The sequence below is a fragment of the Spodoptera frugiperda genome, chromosome 27 (assembly GCF_023101765.2).
Source record: "Spodoptera frugiperda isolate SF20-4 chromosome 27, AGI-APGP_CSIRO_Sfru_2.0, whole genome shotgun sequence".
Lineage (NCBI taxonomy): Eukaryota > Metazoa > Arthropoda > Insecta > Lepidoptera > Noctuidae > Spodoptera > Spodoptera frugiperda.
In genome coordinates this window covers 26,621-46,139 of record NC_064238.1, presented here as the reverse complement: position 1 = coordinate 46,139, position 19,519 = coordinate 26,621, and the positions used below count along the sequence as shown (strand labels likewise).

The following is a 19,519-nucleotide window of genomic DNA, read 5'->3' as shown; positions in this document are numbered from 1 at the left end:
AACTACGGTAAAACGCAACCGGCTGACGGCTTTAGATGGAGGTATATAGTGTCGTAACACGAATTTGATGTTGTACTGTCTATAAGAAGTTAAAAAAACTTCATACTATAAAATTATTATTATTGTACTATGTAGTGATAATGTAATATTGCTTTCACTGTCCCTTTGTATGCTTGAAGCTTCTAAACAACGCAACGGATTTTTAGAGTTATTCAAGAGGAAGGTTTATATGCATAATATATCACCATTGCAAATTGGGGCGAGTCGCTAATAAATAATAAAACAGTATTTTCAAAATATTCATATAATATGTATTTATATTTTTGTTATTTTTTGCTCTTCAGTATCACAAAAGTATACAAGATTTACATTCGTTTAGGTTACAAATTATGCTTTTAAAAGTATATTAACATTATTAATTACATATAAACAGAGTTATCCGCTCCAACAAGCACATGTAGCCACAGGGAATGTTGAGATATGAAGATGAACTGCCTCTGTGGATTCAACACACTGTGGAATATGTAATACATGTATAAAGAAAGCATTCATAAAGTACATTTAAGATATATCTATGAAATAATATATTTCCACAATGTGTCACATACTCTTCTCTGGTTTATGTATAATATTTAAATTGGGGCAAGAGAAACAGTGTATAACATTTACGATTTTACATACAAGTTATTGCAGAAGTTAACAACTTATTAAAAATACTATAAGGTATAATGAAACTGGGATTTTCTTACAACAGTGAAACAACAAGTTTCGTAGATGAAACATAACTAAGGTACTACAACCCAATAACAATGTCTCTATGATTAATGTAAATAATTCAGTATTTGATTACTCTAATAAAATATAAATTAATTCATCTACTATACACAATCGTTTATAAATCAGAAGTTAACTAATTCAACCCAGGCCTTTTCAAAATTCAAAATTCTTGTCTTAGGAGATCGTCGTCAAGGTTGCCACACGACAAAAATAAAAGTATATTCTTCTAGCTGTACTCCACGAGTGGAAGAAAAAGCTCAATAATAAAGTGGTAACAGTACTAGAAGTACCAAATACAGTAGAGTAGCTCACGGGTACAATATAATTTTCTATCACGCGTTTTAAGACATGGCAACAAACGAAGTAAATCATGAAGAGCATACGTTAATAAATTATGGACGGTTATTTTAAATAAATACATAATTTACAATCATTTCATTGAATAAAGTTTGGTTTAATATGCCATGACTTAGACATCTTTGTAGTAACTGTAACAACCTTGACAGACATGCTCACATATATTTATCCAAGAACAATAAACTTAACATGAAATTACATTGATTTTTGTATAAATATTGTACCTATTGAAGACACGACCCATTTGCTATTCCTCAGAATAGTCCAACAACCCGAGATTAACCTGATAGATAAACTATAAACATAAGAACCTTAACTATCTATGATTGTGGTAAGTGTCTATTGCACAAGTGTTCTATAAAGTAGTGTAAGCAGATATAGGTAAACTAAGTGATGCTTTACTAAGCAAGAAAGCAAATTGAAAAGTTAATTTGCTGACTTACATTCAGTGCTTGTTAAGATTTAAGATTAAAAGCGGTAAAAAATAACATACCAAGCTATAATATTATTTCACAACTCAAAAACTAATTCACTTTATACAAATAAACAAATTATTATATTGTACAGGTAACTAAGTTAAATAAGTCCGCTATTGGGAGACAATCGGGTGCTAACTTAATTGTTTACAATTGAATTTAATTGATCCCATTCGATAAATGACTATCTAGTGTTTAATTAAATACCGTGTATTGTAATTAAGTGTCGGCAAGCGATTGTCTCCGAATAATGCTCGCAGGCCGCTTGCTCGCCGGTTAGCCGTTGTTTCGTCAGTCGTCGCTGATCCGTCGACCTTTCTTAGATTTTTTCTTCTGCATAGCTTCCAGCCTCATGTCTTCTAAGTCTTCCATAATACCTGGAGAGAGAAATCAAGGTTAATCATTGACAAAATTGCAACCATGAGGTGACAGCAGGATAGAATATATTTGTCACCACGCCTACCCGCGGATGTCATTACTGCCGATTAGGGGGCTAGGTACATATTTGACAGAGACCGAACAGCTCTCTGTTAAACTATGATCTCCAATCCGGCCGCCATGCCGTGCTGAAAATTACGAAAAAGGCCTCATAAGTAGCGAAGTCCCAATGTAAAAATAAACTAAACTAAATTAAAGGTGAAAAGAAAATTTAAAAGAAATAAAGTTATAATAATTTGAAATTTAAATTTTTAATGAAATAAAATTTTATATTTTTAATTTTTTATGAATTTGTTTTTAATTTTTTAATGTAGTTTCGAAAATTGTGGTATGAAACTGCGTTTGGCAATTATTTATACTAGTATACTCCATGGTAACAAATACCAACATGTTTGTATAAAAGGCTGTTATCACAATAGCAGTAACAGATTAAAATAACGCGCAGTACGTCAATCCCAGTGAAGAGTCTAATTTGTTACATAACATAAATTTTCGCGGGTTATGTAACTCGATATAGTGGCTATAATACAATTGAATTTCTATTTATTGCACAACATTAAGACACACCTATGTAACTATTTTCTTATTATTTATTTATTATATGTTACCCAGGAACTGATATGTGCCTGTATAGCATTCAATTTGGTAATTTTATTTTTACTATGCCAACTGTGTTTTACTTTAGCATACTATTTAATGTGTATTTAGACATGTTTATAGGTATCTGTTTTACTATTATCCAAAACCTTTAATTTGAATGAATATCAAAGGTTCAATTGATATTTTGAAGTGTATCTAAATAAATTAGTATAGAAAATATAGGCTACAATGTACAACCCTATGAAATATGTTGGTGACTCATACATACATACATAATGCAGCAGACACACTCCAATGGCAGTACAGTTATTTAGTACTATCAGAATACACCAAGGTCAATAAATATGTGCTTGATAAGAAACCTAATGGTTGTCAACAGGACGACGATAAGCAACCTTATAACATTGACATAACATTGTTATTTCTAAGGTACAAGCACAATTAATGTGCTTGCGTCTCGCTCTTTGAGATAATAAAAAGGCTAGTGTGAAAGAGACAGCAATAGATACTTACCAATCTTTTTACTAATGTACTCTTCGCGTTGTTGTCGCGCGAAACTGGACTCCATGGTAGGATCGTCATCATCATCCATGTCTCGATACCTGGAATATTAGAAAAGGCAATTAGGAATATAGGTAATTAACTTCGAGCTACCCCTGGGCCATGTCACTCCTAGGCACCTGAAAGCCTAGGGCCTTCTTCGATAAATGGACTATCCAACACAAAATTATTCAAATCAGACCAGTAGTTCCGGAGATTAGCGCGCTTAAATAAATTCGGCTTTACAATAAGGAAGTGTGTGGGAGTTTACCCAGCGTAGTGAGACCACAGATAAATATAAGCATGTATAAATCACTATGTATGGCCTTGTTTTCAAAACCTTATAAAGTTATTCATACTGATACTCCAGAGATAAACGATATATCAAATTATATATTTAAATTTACTATTTAGATATCAAGAACCCAAATACCATCTACAATATATAACGTTTGTTCATGCAAAAATAGTCTATAAACATTAGAAATAAGGTCTATAATAAGGTAACAAAGGTACGAGAGAAGACAGTGTCCTCTCTGCCGTTTAGAAGAAGATCAAATTCTCCACTTACTTGGATTTATCATATCCGAAGATCTCCTTGATGTGTTTGGAGTAATCCATTTCATCATCGCCATCATCAATGAAGTCATCCAATTCGGAGTCGTACTCTGAATCCGAGTCCAAAGCGCGACCTGCAGATTTAATAAGGAAAAGTCAGTTAGTATTGAATTAAACACATTATTTTTATTGAATCATAACCAGGTGAGGCAAAATGTCGATATTTCCTACCTAGTCTTCCACAAGCCGTTAAGGTAAGCATAGGTAAGGTACTTAGCATAGGTATAGTACTATGCTATAAGACTATCCGCCGTACTCAGAGTCATTCAATGATTAGTTAACCCAATCCTTAGCAATTGTTTTCGGAACAAAATAGTTACTAAACTACTAACTAGTACTAGTTTAAGTAATCATTAAATGACTCTGAGTACGGCACTAAGTGGCGATTACAATAATAAATCGAAGATAAATATCCCTGTTAAGTATTTTGGTTGGTTGGCATCGCAATATATCTCTCAATAATAAAAGAGTACAATGTAACACTTACGTTTCTTCTTCTCCATAGCTTTTCTCCTGACGTCGCCTGGCGGGAACTGCCGCGAACCATCAGGCTTCCTCGCACCATTCTTACCCAACCCATTAATGTGCTTATCGAAATCAAATGTACTTGCAATCTTCGGCTTACTTGGGCCAGCTTTGTCGTTAGCACCAAGTTTCCTATCATCGGGTCTTTTAGAAGGCACTCCTTTGCTATCTACCGGCCTCTTATCATTCAGTTTCTGAGATCCTTCGGCAGCTCTCTGCTTAGCCAGTAAAGCTTTATCTTTCAAACCATTTTGATGCACTGGCTCTCTCTGCTTTGGCACTAGTTTACCCTGGCTGCTGTGGCCATTTAATAATTTACTATCAGATTGTTTACCTGGTACTCCTAATTTCCTTTCATTAGAATTCTTATCTATCCTGTATGTATTTTGGCTCTTTAAGTCTATGTTTTTATTTACATCTTGTTTAATTCCTTCCTTATAATTTAATTTTGATCTATCTACAGGTTTGTTGACACCTTTGACTCCCTTCTCTGGGGGTCTACTGCTACTCTCTAACTTAGATTTAGCCTTTTCTAACTTTTCTCTGTCTCTGTTAAGTCTGTCTATGTCTCTTTCGATTCGTTCTCTCTCCGCCTTCAGCTTATCAAGTCTCTCTCTGTCTATTCTTTCTTTCTCACGTTCAGCCTTATCTTTTTCTAGTCTTAATCGGTCTCTTTCCTTTTGTAGTTTCTCTATTTTCTCCCTTTCACTTCTCTCTCTATCGGATGGTCTAGGACTGTCATTTCTAGAGTTTGAATTGTTCATTTTGTCTGACACTTTCGGGATGCGCCCTAACCCAGTTGGTTCTGGTCTTCTTTCTCTTTCAGACTCTCTTGATCTGTCATCCCTTGGTCTGTCATCTCTTGATCTGTCATCCCTTGGTCTATCATCTCTTGAAACTGAAAAATAAGAAACAAAATCTTATTAACACATTGAACGCCGCGTGGCGGTCTCCGGTGACCGACGGTAGCGAAGGATTTGCCTTTAACAATTTTCTATTGGCAGTAAATATGTAAATAAAAAAAAACTAACATAAAGCATCGAAAAAATAATCCAAATCGCAGCATTGGCAGATTGAATAGCAATGCATAACTTTTGAAAGTAGAAGCCAGCCTTTCGGTCGCTTGAAATGAAATTGTATGTGAAATGACATAGATATTTTAACAAGGTTTTCATCAGATTACTATACTTACCTTTCTTACCACCATTTCTCTCGGCCTCCAACCTCTCCAGGCGACGCTGACGCCTCGCCATCTCCTCCTCATAGTCTCTCTTCTGTTTCTTGGTCATGAGTCTCTCAGGCCCTGCCTCACTCTCTGCAACTACTTCCTTCTTTTTCCCTATTTCAATTGGTTCACTCTTCTTTTGTTCAGCTAGCTTCAACAGTTGATTGAAGTCCATAGGAGGAGGAAGTGGTTTCCGAAATTTAGGCTTTTCTGGCTTAGTTTCTTTTTTTTCAGGCTCGTATTTTGTTGGTGGACTTAAATCTCGTTCTGAAATAGTGAAATAGAATACATAGTTAATTAGGTTGTAAAAAACAACAAAAAGTCCTAATTTTAGAAATTGAAGTAAAGCTTACCTCCATTTTCTCCTTTCCGTCGACGCTTATGAGGTACAGGATCATCTTCATGTCTCAAGGCGTGTTTAACACGCTCTCTTGTACCGTTAAGATCCTTCTTTACAAATGTGTCTAGAAAAAGAATAATAGGATTCATGTGAAAACTAATATTAGTTAATTTGCATTATAGATACTACCGCATCATTTTTTATTAACCACAAGCAAATTAAAAAGACACCCATCAATCATTCACTACAATCAATACATAATTTAACTATGTCCAGTCTGAAGCAATAAAAATATATAGATCATTCACACTAGATCTGATTTCTTTCTGCCATCCATAAGTCGCCATCTACCGAATCATTGACTGATTTCCATAACAATGAGTGAATGAAGTACCTACTTGTTTTAGGATAAATCATCATTGAATGTCCTACAGGTAATGCACAAAATATGTTGTTAAAAAGGCATGCATTCTTTCTTTGGATATTGGTATATTTTGTCAATGATTTAAAGAACTCATATTGATTAATGTAGGCACTGCAGGGATTATGTGTAAAATAGTAAATGGCTTGGATTTCAATTTGAATCACAAATCAGAGTACCAATTCTTCATGAATTTGGTTTAGATACGGAACAGACAAAGTGGGAAACTACACTCAGTGCGCTCAATAACAGATTTCAAATTTCACATCTATCACATAATGATGTATCAATGTCATTATTCCTTTTAAAGGGGATAACAAAGATATAATGGCAACATTAAATGAATAGTCACTCACAAATGAACATTAGTACATGTGTAAATTACTTAATTACAATGGGACTTTAAAACTCATTACCTGTATTGTAACTTTTCCAATATAAATAGTTGACCTACATAATATTTCTAGAAAGGGAATAATAATATACTTACTTCCAACTGGGAATTTAGGTTCATCTGGCATTTTGCTATACTTTTCCATCATCTTTTCGTAAATAGCTGCTGCTTCCTGGGACTCATAGCCATAATCATCTTGATCAGGCTGGTCCGGCCCCTCACGAGTCACTGCAGTGTTATCCCGATCAATGGCATCAGCAATCACAGACTTATTGGCTGACTTGATAACTTTCAGAGTTTTCTGAATCTTTCTTAAGTCTTTAGGGTCCCTCATAGCAAGAAGCTCCTTCCTTTTTCTCTGTTCTTCAATTTTCTTTTGCCTTTCTTCCTCATCCTTCTTTGCCAAAAACTTTTGAATATTTGCTGACAATTTGTCCCTCTGCTTCTGCTCTTTCTTGGGCGGGTCAAAGCGAGCCTTATAGTATGCATTTTCCTGAAATCACATCAATTTTTATTGATTTAAGTGACATACGGTGAAGGAAAACATCGTATGGAAACCTGGGCTTAATTTCTAATATTATGAGTTTGAAATCGCCAATCCGCCTTTAGCAAGATAAAATCACCACGCACACTAGTGCGTGGTGATTTATTATCTTCTCCATATAAGAAGATTCGTACAAACCTACATATTGACAATAACAACAAAGTAAAAGTATCTTCGTTCTTAACTTAGGGCTCCCGAAAATACAAATACTGGTTAATACTGGTCTCACACAATCATTTTATAATCTTGAAACTTATCACAATACAATAGAATGCGCATATTTTTTCGCAAAATTATGTGTTACACTCACAGATGACTTTTGTTGTTGATTTCGTTGAGCTGCTAACAACGTCTCACGAAACTCCATGTTTTCGGAATTTAATTATTTTGTAGAGGTAAACTTTCTACAAACACAATAACATTGCAAAATTTTCACAAATTATTTTATAAAAATCGTAAAATACGTGTCATGCCCGATTTTGATACACAATCCCACCATTTTCTGGAAACGTACTGACAGGGTTACCAACTTATCAAACTTAATTCAAGAATTGTTGCCAACAATAAACGTTAAAAAAATAATACAAATGGCGAGGAAGATAATGTTTTGCAATAATGAGCCGAGCAAATTACAAAAATAAAATAAATTATATATTCAATCTACCATCAGTCCAGCATACATTAATGTAGTAAAAATACGTGAAAATTTTTATCATGAAACGAAATGCAAGCAACTTGTACTATGTTGTCTATGGTTCTAGAACCAAAGTTTACCAGAGACAAGTCGGACGAAACTTTGTCAGTGACAGGAGGTGATTCCCTTCTCTTTCTTTTCAAAACTTGACTGAAGACGAAAATATGGTTAGTGTGAAACTTAAAATTTTTATCTAAATATTTCTATAAAATCACTTACTAAATCCAGTAAATTTGGCGTGTTTTATTTGTTACTAGTGGATTCAGTGCCGTTAAGCATATTATTTGTAATAATGATGTGGAAACACTTTAGTAAAATCTGTTTGTTGTTTCGCTGCAGGCCACCTCCAAGAAGAAGACCAGGAAGCTACGAGGACACGTGAGCCATGGCCACGGTCGTATCGGTAAGTTCCACCTATAATTTGTCTAATATCGGAGGTGTTTTACTGGAAATAATCAACAACTTAACCTCACCATGTCAGACAGAACCGGGCTCTACATGCCTTCTGAAAACAAACTAGTACTTTGACCTTAATTTTAGGTTCTAATCATTTTATTAATGTTTGTGTTCTACCCTGGTTTAATGTAAGTCGTAATTTCATTTTCGTTGACATCCACATTGTTAGTTTTTGTTATTGTGACTGATATCACTAAATATCAAGTTGTTCAATGAATAGTTCCGATTTAAATACATTTGTAATCATACCAGTACTTATCAACTAAACAGTAACCAACCAAACTCTACCACTATATTAATATCTAATCAAAAAGTGAACATGTAAATGAAAACCTACTCATCCTAATAGTTAGATATGTATTAATTGAGTACTATTACATTACAGGAAAGCACCGCAAGCATCCTGGAGGTCGCGGTAACGCTGGTGGTGAGCACCACCACAGAATCAACATGGACAAGTACCATCCCGGATACTTTGGCAAAGTTAGTATATTTACTTGGTAAACATAATACCAAAATACTTATTGCTTCTATGATTAACCACCACAACTAGAGTCATTTAATGGTTACTTAATCCAGTTCTTAGTAATAGTGTTTGGAATAAAATTGTTACTAAGGAATAGTTGAAATAATCATCAAATGTGTTTGAGTACGGTAGTATTAAGTATCTAACATGCTAACTTCTAATGATAATAAATAGATGTTTATTTATTCTAGTTGTGTTGTTTTATATGGGTTACATGATTTCCTATAGTATGTTTTAAAAAATGTATCACAAAAATGATTATTAACTTCCAGCAAACTATAACATCATGAGATATCAACAATCCAGTAACATTTCAGTATTCAAAAGTGTAACAGTACATACTTAAAAATATGAATAGAAATAACTATTTCTTTATATTTACCCATTTTAACATGAAACTTTAATTATTCTAGCTTGGTATGAGGAATTACCACGAAAGGAAAAACAAGCTGTTCAACCCAGTATTGAACTTGGACAAGCTATGGACCCTGGTGTCTGAGCAGGCCCGTCTCAAGTATGCCACAGCCACTGACGGCAAAGTACCCGTCATCAACATTGTCAAGGCTGTAAGTTTTATTTAACTATTTTAACATTAGAGTTAAATTGAAAAATCAATTTTTGCGCAAATAAAAGTAAAATATTCAGTTTTTATTGGAAGTCTAAGGACTGTCCAGCATTGTTTTTTTTATTAAAATTGTTGTTTTTTTAACCAACTTCACAAAGAGGAGGTTCTTATTACAATCTGTTTGTTCTCTGTTTATGAAATTAATAATTTCTTCTTTTGTTGCCAGGGTTACTACAAATTACTTGGCAAAGGCAAGCTTCCCAAGCAGCCCGTCATAGTTAAGGCTAAGTTCTTCTCCAAAACAGCTGAGAAAAAGATCAAGGCTGTAGGAGGTGCCTGCGTTTTGTCTGCGTAATTTAAGTACACATTAAAAATCTAAAATCCATTCTTGTCTTCTTATTTATTAGCTTTAGCCCTCATTTTCAGTCTCCCTTGTCAATATGATTGTATGATGCTTTATGTTAATTCTTTTATGAAATCATTTAACTGTAGTAGTAATAAGTTCGCTGCTACACAAGTTACAATCTTATTTCAACTAAGTTTGCAGTCATAATTCCTTGACAGACATAATTATGCGTCTGGCGGTATGCAAACGTGCTGCGACAACTTGTGGAATGAACCGCATGTTGTGGCTTTGTAGTATGTATTGAAACAAAGTAACATGAATTCTGACTTCATTGGAATAAGAATCAAAATAACTCGATTAGTGATGATACAGTAAAACATGAATAGGGATCGAGTGGTGAATAGGGACAGAAGAGGGGTGAATCGATACTATGAAGAATTTCCCTATACCTATTCATCCCTCTTCTGTCCCTATTCACCTCTAGATCCCTATTCACCCCATTTTACGATAATCCTTTGCCATGCCGTGTCGTACCGTGCCGGCAATGAAAACTAAGTTCATATCTTTCCATAGTAATTCTGCCTTCTCTTTCTTGAAAAGGGTGTTGTTCATCAGGGAAAAATAAAACAACAATAGGTAATTGATATAGCATATAATCAATAAAATACTCATTAGATAATATATTTACCTAAGTCAAAATAAAAGCACGATACATAATAAAATCGAGATAATTATAGTAAAATTATAAAATGTAATACCTAATGGGTAATTTATTTCAATAATTTAAATAAAATGCAATGCATGATAAAAAAAATAAAAGCAAGTAGTTATTCTTATGCTAAAATACAAGCTTTTTTTTAATATCCATTTTCTCGCCAAACTCATCCCAGCCGTGTAGTTCGGATGCAGTATGTTAAAGATTTTGAACTATATTTTAATGTAAATAAAATCGAAATTCTATTGTTGAAAAACATTGAACATGAGTGTACATTGACGTGCTGACATCTGCATAATTATTATAGCCCATGTAAAAGTTTGGCGACAAATGTAATTAAGATTTACGCTCACATAGTGAACTCGAGAAAAACTCCTATATTTTAGTAATCTAGATCTTGAAACAAATAAATAATATCCTTCATTTGATTATTCTTGCATTAACTCCACACATAGTTGTAATTGTTATTTTTAAGAGTTTTAATACACTGTTGATTGAGGCCTTATTTCTAGTTTAGTAAGCACTGGATTTCGAACTATAAAGCAATATACCATGAGATCAGTAAACAATATCCTTCACATTTTTTCTTATTTGTAAATAAATTAGATTTATATATTTTTTTTTTGCTTTTTACGTCTAAAGTTCTGTGTACTGCTCATATTGCTGCAGTATTGTTCTATACTACATTTCTTAATGTAATACAATGTTAGTTTATGCTCTATGTACTAGCTAATGTTACTAAGTGAGAACATGCATGCTCAGTACTTAATGATTTACCTAGGTAAGCATTAGCTTATTTCTATTATGAAGCCTAGAGGAAATTCTAGAAAATTACTATTAGTTATCCTTGTCAAACTCTGAAATTAGTAATAGATTATGAATGCAATGTGCATAATCATATTAGAATTGCATTTTTTAAGATATAATAAAGCTGGATATTTTTCAGTAAAGCTAGAAATACACAAAATGATTCAGTCCCATAAATTCTTGTAAAGCAATACTTTTTGAAAGGCCAAGTTTTATAGTTCCAGGCTTTAAGTGTATATTGTAACTGTGTGCGTCTGTCTCATTTGTGGAACCTGTTCTGGGGGAGTTTGTGTTTGAACCACTTCTGTAGGGCGCACCTGAACCTGAGCCTGAGCCTGTGCCTGCTTGGCCTTCTTGCGAGCAGCATCACTCTCAGCATAATACATCCCTAGTCTAGTTTTGATAGCTGCCAATGCTGCTCCATTAATTTCATCATGGAATATATTAGTGTACCTCCACTGCTTGACCAAAGGACCTCTCTTCTTTTCCTTCTTAATTTTCTTTTCTGGTTTGGTGTCAACATGGTGATGCATCATTTCAGTTGCAGTAGTATGTGTGTAAGGGTTGTCTATTGTGATAGTGGAGTGTTGTTGCGGCTCAGGCTTAGCTTGCAACACAATGAATGCTGTGGTGGGCTGTGCGGGCCTTGGTGCAGATTGCAGCAAAATACCCATGCTCTGTCCACCATTAGGTGTTTGATAGAAATTAGTTGCTGGGGCTGTAGTCAATGTAGCAGTCTGATACTGATTTTGAAAATAGTTTTCAGCTATATTTACTAGATGACCACTTCCTGGATAAGCAATAGGAGCCAAAGCCTCTTGTGTAACTTGAGGTTCCTGCTGTGGTTGTTCCACTTGTGGGACTAGGTCCATGCTTCTTTTAGATCTAGGCATAGTAGCTGATATGTTATCGGGATCGAAAGTCTTAATGTAATCTTTCCACATTTTTGAAATATTGATTTCCAATCCAGCAATTTTGTCCAATCTGATGAAATCTTTAAGTCGATGTGTGTGAACAATAGAGTAAATATGATTTCTTATTTGATCTAACATTCCGGATGGCAGCCGAACCTCTCCACTACGGCGATGGCTATTTTTGCCACGGTTGTCACTAGGAAACATAACACCATCATCCATCTTCTTACAAAGGACCCTGACTTTTCTTTCAGTTATGGCATGAATATTTTTGAAAGCTGTTTGGCACACCTGAGTCTCTCTCCCTTTTACTCTGACGAAGTATTCAAACGTGCAGGTACGACGACTGCTTGATTTAACTCTTTTTCTCTTGACATCGACTTGTCTCATTAATCCAAACAAATAAGCATTTTGTTCGTCGTGAGTTTTCATGGAGTAGAAACCTTGAAATGTCTTTAGTCTAATATCTTCAGGGACCTTCTGAAAGCATTGTCTCCGACAGTTGCAGTCGGGACCCGGTCGTTTTGGTGGTACCACTTTTCCATTTGCATTTATATATTCTAAGCCAGCTATTCTTAGCCGCTTTTGCTTCTGTTTGTGCCATTCTGTAAATAAAATAAATATTATATACGATTCAGAGATCCAGTTTTTAATATATATTTATTTTTAACTTGATTTCAGTTTCTATACACAATAATATACCTTGTGTATGTATGTCCAACAATGAATTAAATATTGTATAATAATGCAGAAACTTCAGTGTTTACTATGTTTTTCAATCAAATAAGTCAAGCAAACAGTTTCGAAACATTCAAGTAGTTTCACAAAAATGTAGTAAGGTAGTAAGAGTCAAAAACTGGGTAAAGTAATGCAGGCATAACAATGAGAACAATGTATGAATAAGAGTAATGAGAGTCAATAAAGGATGCCTATTTGAGAGCTACTAATAAAGCAACACTTGCCTTCTGGATTCCTTAGACGTCTTTTAACGATTTTTCCGTTTTTAGTAAACTTCACTTTGCGTTCATTATTTGAGACATCGGCCATTTTCGTATCAAAGCACAATGTTGAAATATGCTGCGGCTCACATCCATAGCATCGTAACAACCACAACTTATGAGGTGTAACTAAACGCAACTCGGATGAGAAACTTTAACAATAAATAACAAAACGCAAAATCTCAATAAATATTACGAAGTAAGTTAGAAATAAAGTATAATTTAATAATAAAAATCAGAAGTATAATTTTACATGAATAGTTTTAATTTCCAAATGTTTTTGAAACTTAACAGTGAAAGTAATTAATAAAGGTCTCGTTTTAATTGTAAAAGTAAAACAATATTTGAATTCTTTTTATATGTTTTAAAGCTTTAACAGAATAATAGGGCGACAATACCCACAGGCCGTACTCTACCCCCAATAATATCTTGTTTTGTTCAGATTTGGTTGTTGAAATAAACTCTATTACCTTTTGATATTGCAACATTATTCGCTTATTTTGACGTTTTCGGTACGTCATTGACGTCATTTAGATGACGTATTTGATATTTCAAAGACGTTTACGTACTTTGACTCATAATCAGTCATCCAGCGTCAAAGACATAAGATTTCTGAGAATACAGAAACAGATACAATAAATTGGGGTATAATACGGTCTACAACTTTCCATCGAGGTCCAGTTTTTAATTATTAATTGAGGTGTGAAGTGATAGTTCCTGCAACTTCTATCGTGGAATATATATTCACCAATAGAGATTCTTATTAGACGGTAAAGTAAACAGGTGAGCTATGTGCTTAAAGTTATTACTGTCACTATACACTATGTTAGATTAAATTGTAAAGTGATACTCAAGGTGAATTACTGGATTACCAATAATTTGTTTTTCATGCCCTGTCTGCAGTTTAACCTTCAGAAACATAATAGTATATTGTATTGTGATAGTTGCTTTTATTACCTTTTTAATGAAGCTAGTAGCATTTATTATTTGTGAATTGCATTAATAACCGGCTTATTTAAATAGAAAACAGATAATATAATCGTAAAAATAACAGGTTTACTTGCAAAATTATTATTGATATTTGGCAATCCGAACTTGAATTATCAAGAGATAAAACAAATAGATAAGACTTGCCATGATGTAAATAAACATTACAATATAATTGTTGATTCTATGTCTTGTAATCTTGTTAAATAAGTTGTGCACAAAGTTTGTAGATAAACAACCATGTGCATCTAACATAATATGATCTATCTTTTTAGAGAAAATGTAGGTTAATAATGTGTTTTATGTATACAGATAAAGATGTCGTTCCAATCACCAATGCCAAGCCGGGAGTTCCTTTGGGATGTGTTCAGAAGGTAAATTATATTTATTTTATGTATTTATTTATTAAGTTAAAATAACAAGTGGATCCAATATCTGTAACAATTTAATATAAGAATAAAACAGAAAATAATAATGAAGAACTGAGTTAAACATAGTACTTTATGTATGAATCATACTCTTTTTGAGAGTATTGCATCATGTTTAGTAAATACAACAGCCACAAACCATGGAAGTTAATTGACCTTATACAAAAAGCCACTTTAGTTGAAAATATTTCCTGGTTACATTTGTATTTGTTTCCTTTGTAGTAGTTTAACTATAATAATTTTGATTGTTCTATAAAAATAATAAAATGTGATCTTATATTTTTTAACAATTATTGATTTAATTTTATTATTTATTAAGTCTCACCAACATAAATAAGTAATATTGCACAATGAAAGTAACAGTTACATACAACATACCTTAGGCTAATCTGTATTTACATTTATAGGTAACCACAGCATGCATATAACTTTAAGTTTGCAATAAAAAAAAAATATATACATATAATCAAAAGAAAGTGTGTGACAAAAAAAAAAGATATTGTTTAACAATTTTAAATATACAAATCTATGTTTCTGTTGCTTTTTATGTATATGATAAAACACAACACTTAGAAGCAACTCTTATAATTTTCTTATCACTATTCACAGAGTGGACAAGGATCACAGTGGCTACATATCAGCCGATGAGTTGCAACAAGCTCTCTCCAATGGAACATGGAATCCATTCAATCCCGAAACTGTTCGTCTTATGATTGGTAACCACCAGATTTCTTTTATAATATGTAAACATTTCTAAATACTTCTGTATAGTATAGATATTGAGAGTCAATGTCTGATATTTGGTTCACTTCAAATGATAAATGATAAATGATATTTATTTCTGTAAATAGGTCATAAAATAACACTTTTACACGTCAATATTTCAAATAGCTAGATGAGGCCGGCATTTCCTATCTGACTACTCTGAGAAGAAATGCCGAAACAAACTCAGAGGTCATAGTCTCTTTTAAAGTCCAGACAATGAAATAGAGGATAATGTGAGAGAACCGTGCAAGTTGGTTCTGTAGTGGTCTTTAGAGGAAAGAACCACAACAGTATGAGCGGACCTGTTCAGAAGGCCGTACGCATGTGTCAGTTTACAATCAGCTCAGCTAACGGCTGTTGCTGAATGATCCGACGAACATTACCAACCAAAAGAACATTTGGGTAGGTCTCGTAAATGCTCACACTGTCAGAATATAATTAACTAAAAGTGAAATAACTAAGCAAACTCTCACACGGTCCTCAGACTAACAATTTTAAAAATAATATGTTAAAAATAAAAATAAAAAATATCGAATGATATTAATGTATATCATGTCAAATTGTATAAAAATGTAACTTGTGTTACAAACATGTCAACATGACCTGTGTGGACATTATAACGGCTCACTCCCAAGCCTGACTATCATCTAAGTAGTCTTTAATTTTATAAAAAGCTTTACTATACAGTTTTTCTTTAATAACATTTTTAAATTTATTCAGGCTCAAACTTTGAATATCGCTGGGAATTTTATTGTAAAAGCGTATACATTGACATCTGAACGAACCACTTATTTTCTTAAGTCTAGTAGTGGGAACTATATATTTGTTTTTACTTCTAGTGTTTATATTATGTATATCACAATACTTTTTGAATAAATTAATGTTTTTGTGAGCATACACTACATTTTCATAAATGTATTGAGAGGGAACAGTCAATATATTAATTTCTTTAAAAAGTTCCCTAAGAGAGTGCCTCGGACTAAGATTATAAATTGATCGAATGGCTCTTTTCTGCAGCACAAAGACAGACTGAATGTCAGCAGCATTTCCCCACAGGAGAATACCATATGACATGATACTATGAAAATAACTAAAGTATACTAATCGCGCTGTATTTACATCGGTCAAATTTCTAATTTTTTTAACGGCATATGCTGCAGAGCTGAGCCTTTTCGATAACTTATCTACGTGTGGAGCCCACTGTAGCTTAGCGTCCAGGGTTATACCTAAAAAGACAGTTGAATCTTCACATTCACTTGGTTGTTTGATTGTTCATATCACATTATTTTGATATTATTTTTGTGTTTGATATTACATTTAATGAGGAAGGCTATATAACATCATGCTATGACCTGCCACTATGACCATGATGAGTTGATCAGCAGATAAAACCACAGGGAATCAGATGGCTTAATATTATGAAGGAAATAATGATTTGTTTTTAATCATTACTCATTTCTTCCTGGGATTACTGACTGCTTCATGTAAACAAAAATATTAATGTTGTGTCAGTGTAATAACTTGTTTACTTTTCAAGTTGTTCATTGATTTAATTGAAATAAATGATTTGACTTTGACTTTGACATTGGTTATCTGGTTACAATAATAAAATATTAGATAAAAATGTTACAATTAATTTTGCTATAAATACATTCATTGTCAAAATAGTGATGTAATATTTTTCACAAATTTCAGGTATGTTTGACAAACAGAATAGAGGTGTGATCAACTTTGAAGATTTTGGTGCACTCTGGAAGTATGTGACTGACTGGCAGAACTGCTTCCGATCGTTCGACAGAGATAATTCAGGGAACATTGATAGGATGGAGTTGAAGAATGCTCTCACAGCATTCGGGTACAGATTGTCGGACGAAGTTGTCAACATAATGGTACAGAAGTTCGACAGATTTGGCCGCGGCACCATCTTGTTTGATGATTTCATCCAGTGCTGTGTCACTTTATATGTAAGTACATATATATTTAGTGGTAAACCACAGTTTTCAGCATTCAGTTACTGATATCATTGCACCAGTGACTCATTGCGAACTGAGCAACATTACACAAAAGTATAAAACTCTCCTTCTATTTATAAATACTAATTTAATTTATATGACCTTTACTTTCAGACTCTGACGTCAGCGTTCCGCCAATTCGACACAGACCAAGACGGAGTAATAACCATTCATTACGAACAATTCCTTAAGATGGTCTTTGGATTAAAGGTAAAAGTATAAAATGTGTCTATTGAGAATCTCTTATATATGATTGAATTAGATACGACTTTTGCGTACGTAACGTACGAACCTCCCATCTATCTGCACTTTCTGTTAAAAAAGTTCCCAGCGGTATGAATGCTTGGAATATCTTGATATATTGCATCCACACTGGTTGTTCCCTAAGCAATGTCACAGCTTTATCGTGCGGTGTGGAAACTTAATTGAATGAAGAAAGCATGCTAGAATGCAGCCTTTTGCTGATTTATACTATTTAACGACTTGAGGCTGATTTTTTACAAAATTAGATTCAACATTATTTACGAAATTTTCTATATAAATGTAGCTCTAGCTTAGTTCCTGGTAAAGTTTTGTTTTGCATTCTCCTGCAGTCATAGTCAGTTTACCAACATAATATTTTCTGTATTAGTTGTTAAGCTCGTTGTATATTGATGTGAACAAAGACAAAAGTATAACTTTTTGCATGTGTATATGTGATATAAGAGACATTGGTGTTCTTTCTATTGTGTGCCAACACCATTCGTTGATTGCTCTGCCTATAGGCGAGAACGATTCTGCTTCATTGGGTCACAATAGAGTGAGCATCAATGTATAGTAGTGTTATATTATAAAATGTTATTTGTCTATTTGTAAATCTTTATATTTTGTGTAACTGTATTACAGGTCTAAATACTGTTTGTGAAATATTAATGTATAGTATCTATGTGTGTTTAAGTACAGAAACTGAGGTCTTCCTTGTCTCGTGTCTAATCTAGCTCAAAAATACTCAAACTATGTGTCATATAAATACAATGGTTGAAAGATACATAGAAAAATATTCTGCACTGAGATGTGAAAGCAGCTTTTTTCTATGTCTTCTACTAATAAAAAAATAACATTGTATCTAATAAACGACGTCGGCTGGCAACCCAAATATAAAAATGTTGCTATTGTATATGACAAACACATTTTAGGTACAAAATTATAATAATTCAACCAACTCAATATCAACAGTTAATTTGTACCAGATAAATGTTTATTAACAACTAATAATGAGCTATGTTGCCATATTTGAATTGTTCAGTATTTTTTACTAAATTGTATTTCGCGGTGCCGTTCAAAATTTTAATTTTTTTAAGTATTAGATTAAGTAATTTTAATTGGAAATTGAATGTGTTGATGCACTAATAGGCGAATTTCTCTTTGGTTCAGTGTTTCCCGTAGACATCGCAGTTGACAAGGTTCCGGAAAAGTTTCGTACAGCCCACTCGTACCCACCAATTAAATAAAACTATCAAAGGTAATCTAACATACTCGGGTAACAAAAATGTGTGAAACAATATTGTCTTAAATTACACTTCATATTATTTGTAGCAAATGCATAATTCCTACTATCTAAAAATAGTTGCTTATAATACCTTCACTAAGCATACCTTTTGGATTTGACCAATTTTCAGTGCTCAATGATTAAAAAACAAACTTTTTCGAATATTATAAAAATGTAGCCAAACTTTTACACTGAAGTAACAAAGTGATCTAAATTAGAGATCTTATTATTTGGTTTATATTATTTAGATTTGGAACTAAAGCTCAAATCTATCTGTGCCTGTCGTTTCAACCTTCGTAACATAAGGCCACTATTTTATAAGATAAAGTGTATGTGCGTATGTATGTGTATGTGTGTAATATTGTATTCATATATACATTTTTTTAATCAATAATCAACTCTATATGTTTAATGTAAATACAAGATACGCAGTGTTATTTTCAATAAGATATAAGAACTGCAGACTTGTGGGAAAACTATATGATGTCTATGTATTAGGCTGGGTACTCACTTGGCCGTGTAG

General features: G+C 33.3%; 4 protein-coding genes across 4 annotated transcripts; 2 read left to right on the top strand and 2 right to left on the bottom strand.

The window, feature by feature from the left end:
- Positions 1-288: 288 nt before the first annotated feature.
- On the bottom strand, positions 289-7,777 carry LOC118281681 (protein SPT2 homolog). The gene is made up of 8 exons (XM_035602328.2): positions 7,566-7,777; positions 6,808-7,204; positions 5,910-6,020; positions 5,524-5,823; positions 4,294-5,229; positions 3,760-3,880; positions 3,162-3,250; positions 289-1,987 (listed from the first exon to the last, which is right to left on the bottom strand). Exons 1-8 carry the CDS (start codon positions 7,620-7,622, stop codon positions 1,902-1,904), a joined length of 2,097 nt encoding a protein of 698 aa, XP_035458221.2. The 5' UTR covers positions 7,623-7,777; the 3' UTR covers positions 289-1,901.
- Positions 7,778-8,013: 236 nt separating this feature from the next.
- Positions 8,014-9,881, top strand: LOC118281682 (60S ribosomal protein L27a). The gene is made up of 5 exons (XM_035602329.2): positions 8,014-8,116; positions 8,289-8,352; positions 8,791-8,888; positions 9,345-9,497; positions 9,723-9,881. Exons 1-5 carry the CDS (start codon positions 8,114-8,116, stop codon positions 9,849-9,851), a joined length of 447 nt encoding a protein of 148 aa, XP_035458222.1. The 5' UTR covers positions 8,014-8,113; the 3' UTR covers positions 9,852-9,881.
- A 598-nt stretch (positions 9,882-10,479) lies between these two features.
- On the bottom strand, positions 10,480-13,405 carry LOC118281683 (uncharacterized). The gene is made up of 2 exons (XM_050705267.1): positions 13,241-13,405; positions 10,480-12,883 (listed from the first exon to the last, which is right to left on the bottom strand). Exons 1-2 carry the CDS (start codon positions 13,323-13,325, stop codon positions 11,592-11,594), a joined length of 1,377 nt encoding a protein of 458 aa, XP_050561224.1. The 5' UTR covers positions 13,326-13,405; the 3' UTR covers positions 10,480-11,591.
- Positions 13,406-13,828: 423 nt separating this feature from the next.
- LOC126912568 (programmed cell death protein 6) lies at positions 13,829-19,148 on the top strand. Its single transcript, XM_050705185.1, has 6 exons — positions 13,829-14,059; positions 14,576-14,637; positions 15,301-15,407; positions 17,152-17,420; positions 17,583-17,678; positions 18,882-19,148. Exons 2-6 carry the CDS (start codon positions 14,582-14,584, stop codon positions 18,891-18,893), a joined length of 540 nt encoding a protein of 179 aa, XP_050561142.1. The 5' UTR covers positions 13,829-14,059; positions 14,576-14,581; the 3' UTR covers positions 18,894-19,148.
- The last annotated feature ends 371 nt before the right edge of the window (positions 19,149-19,519 follow it).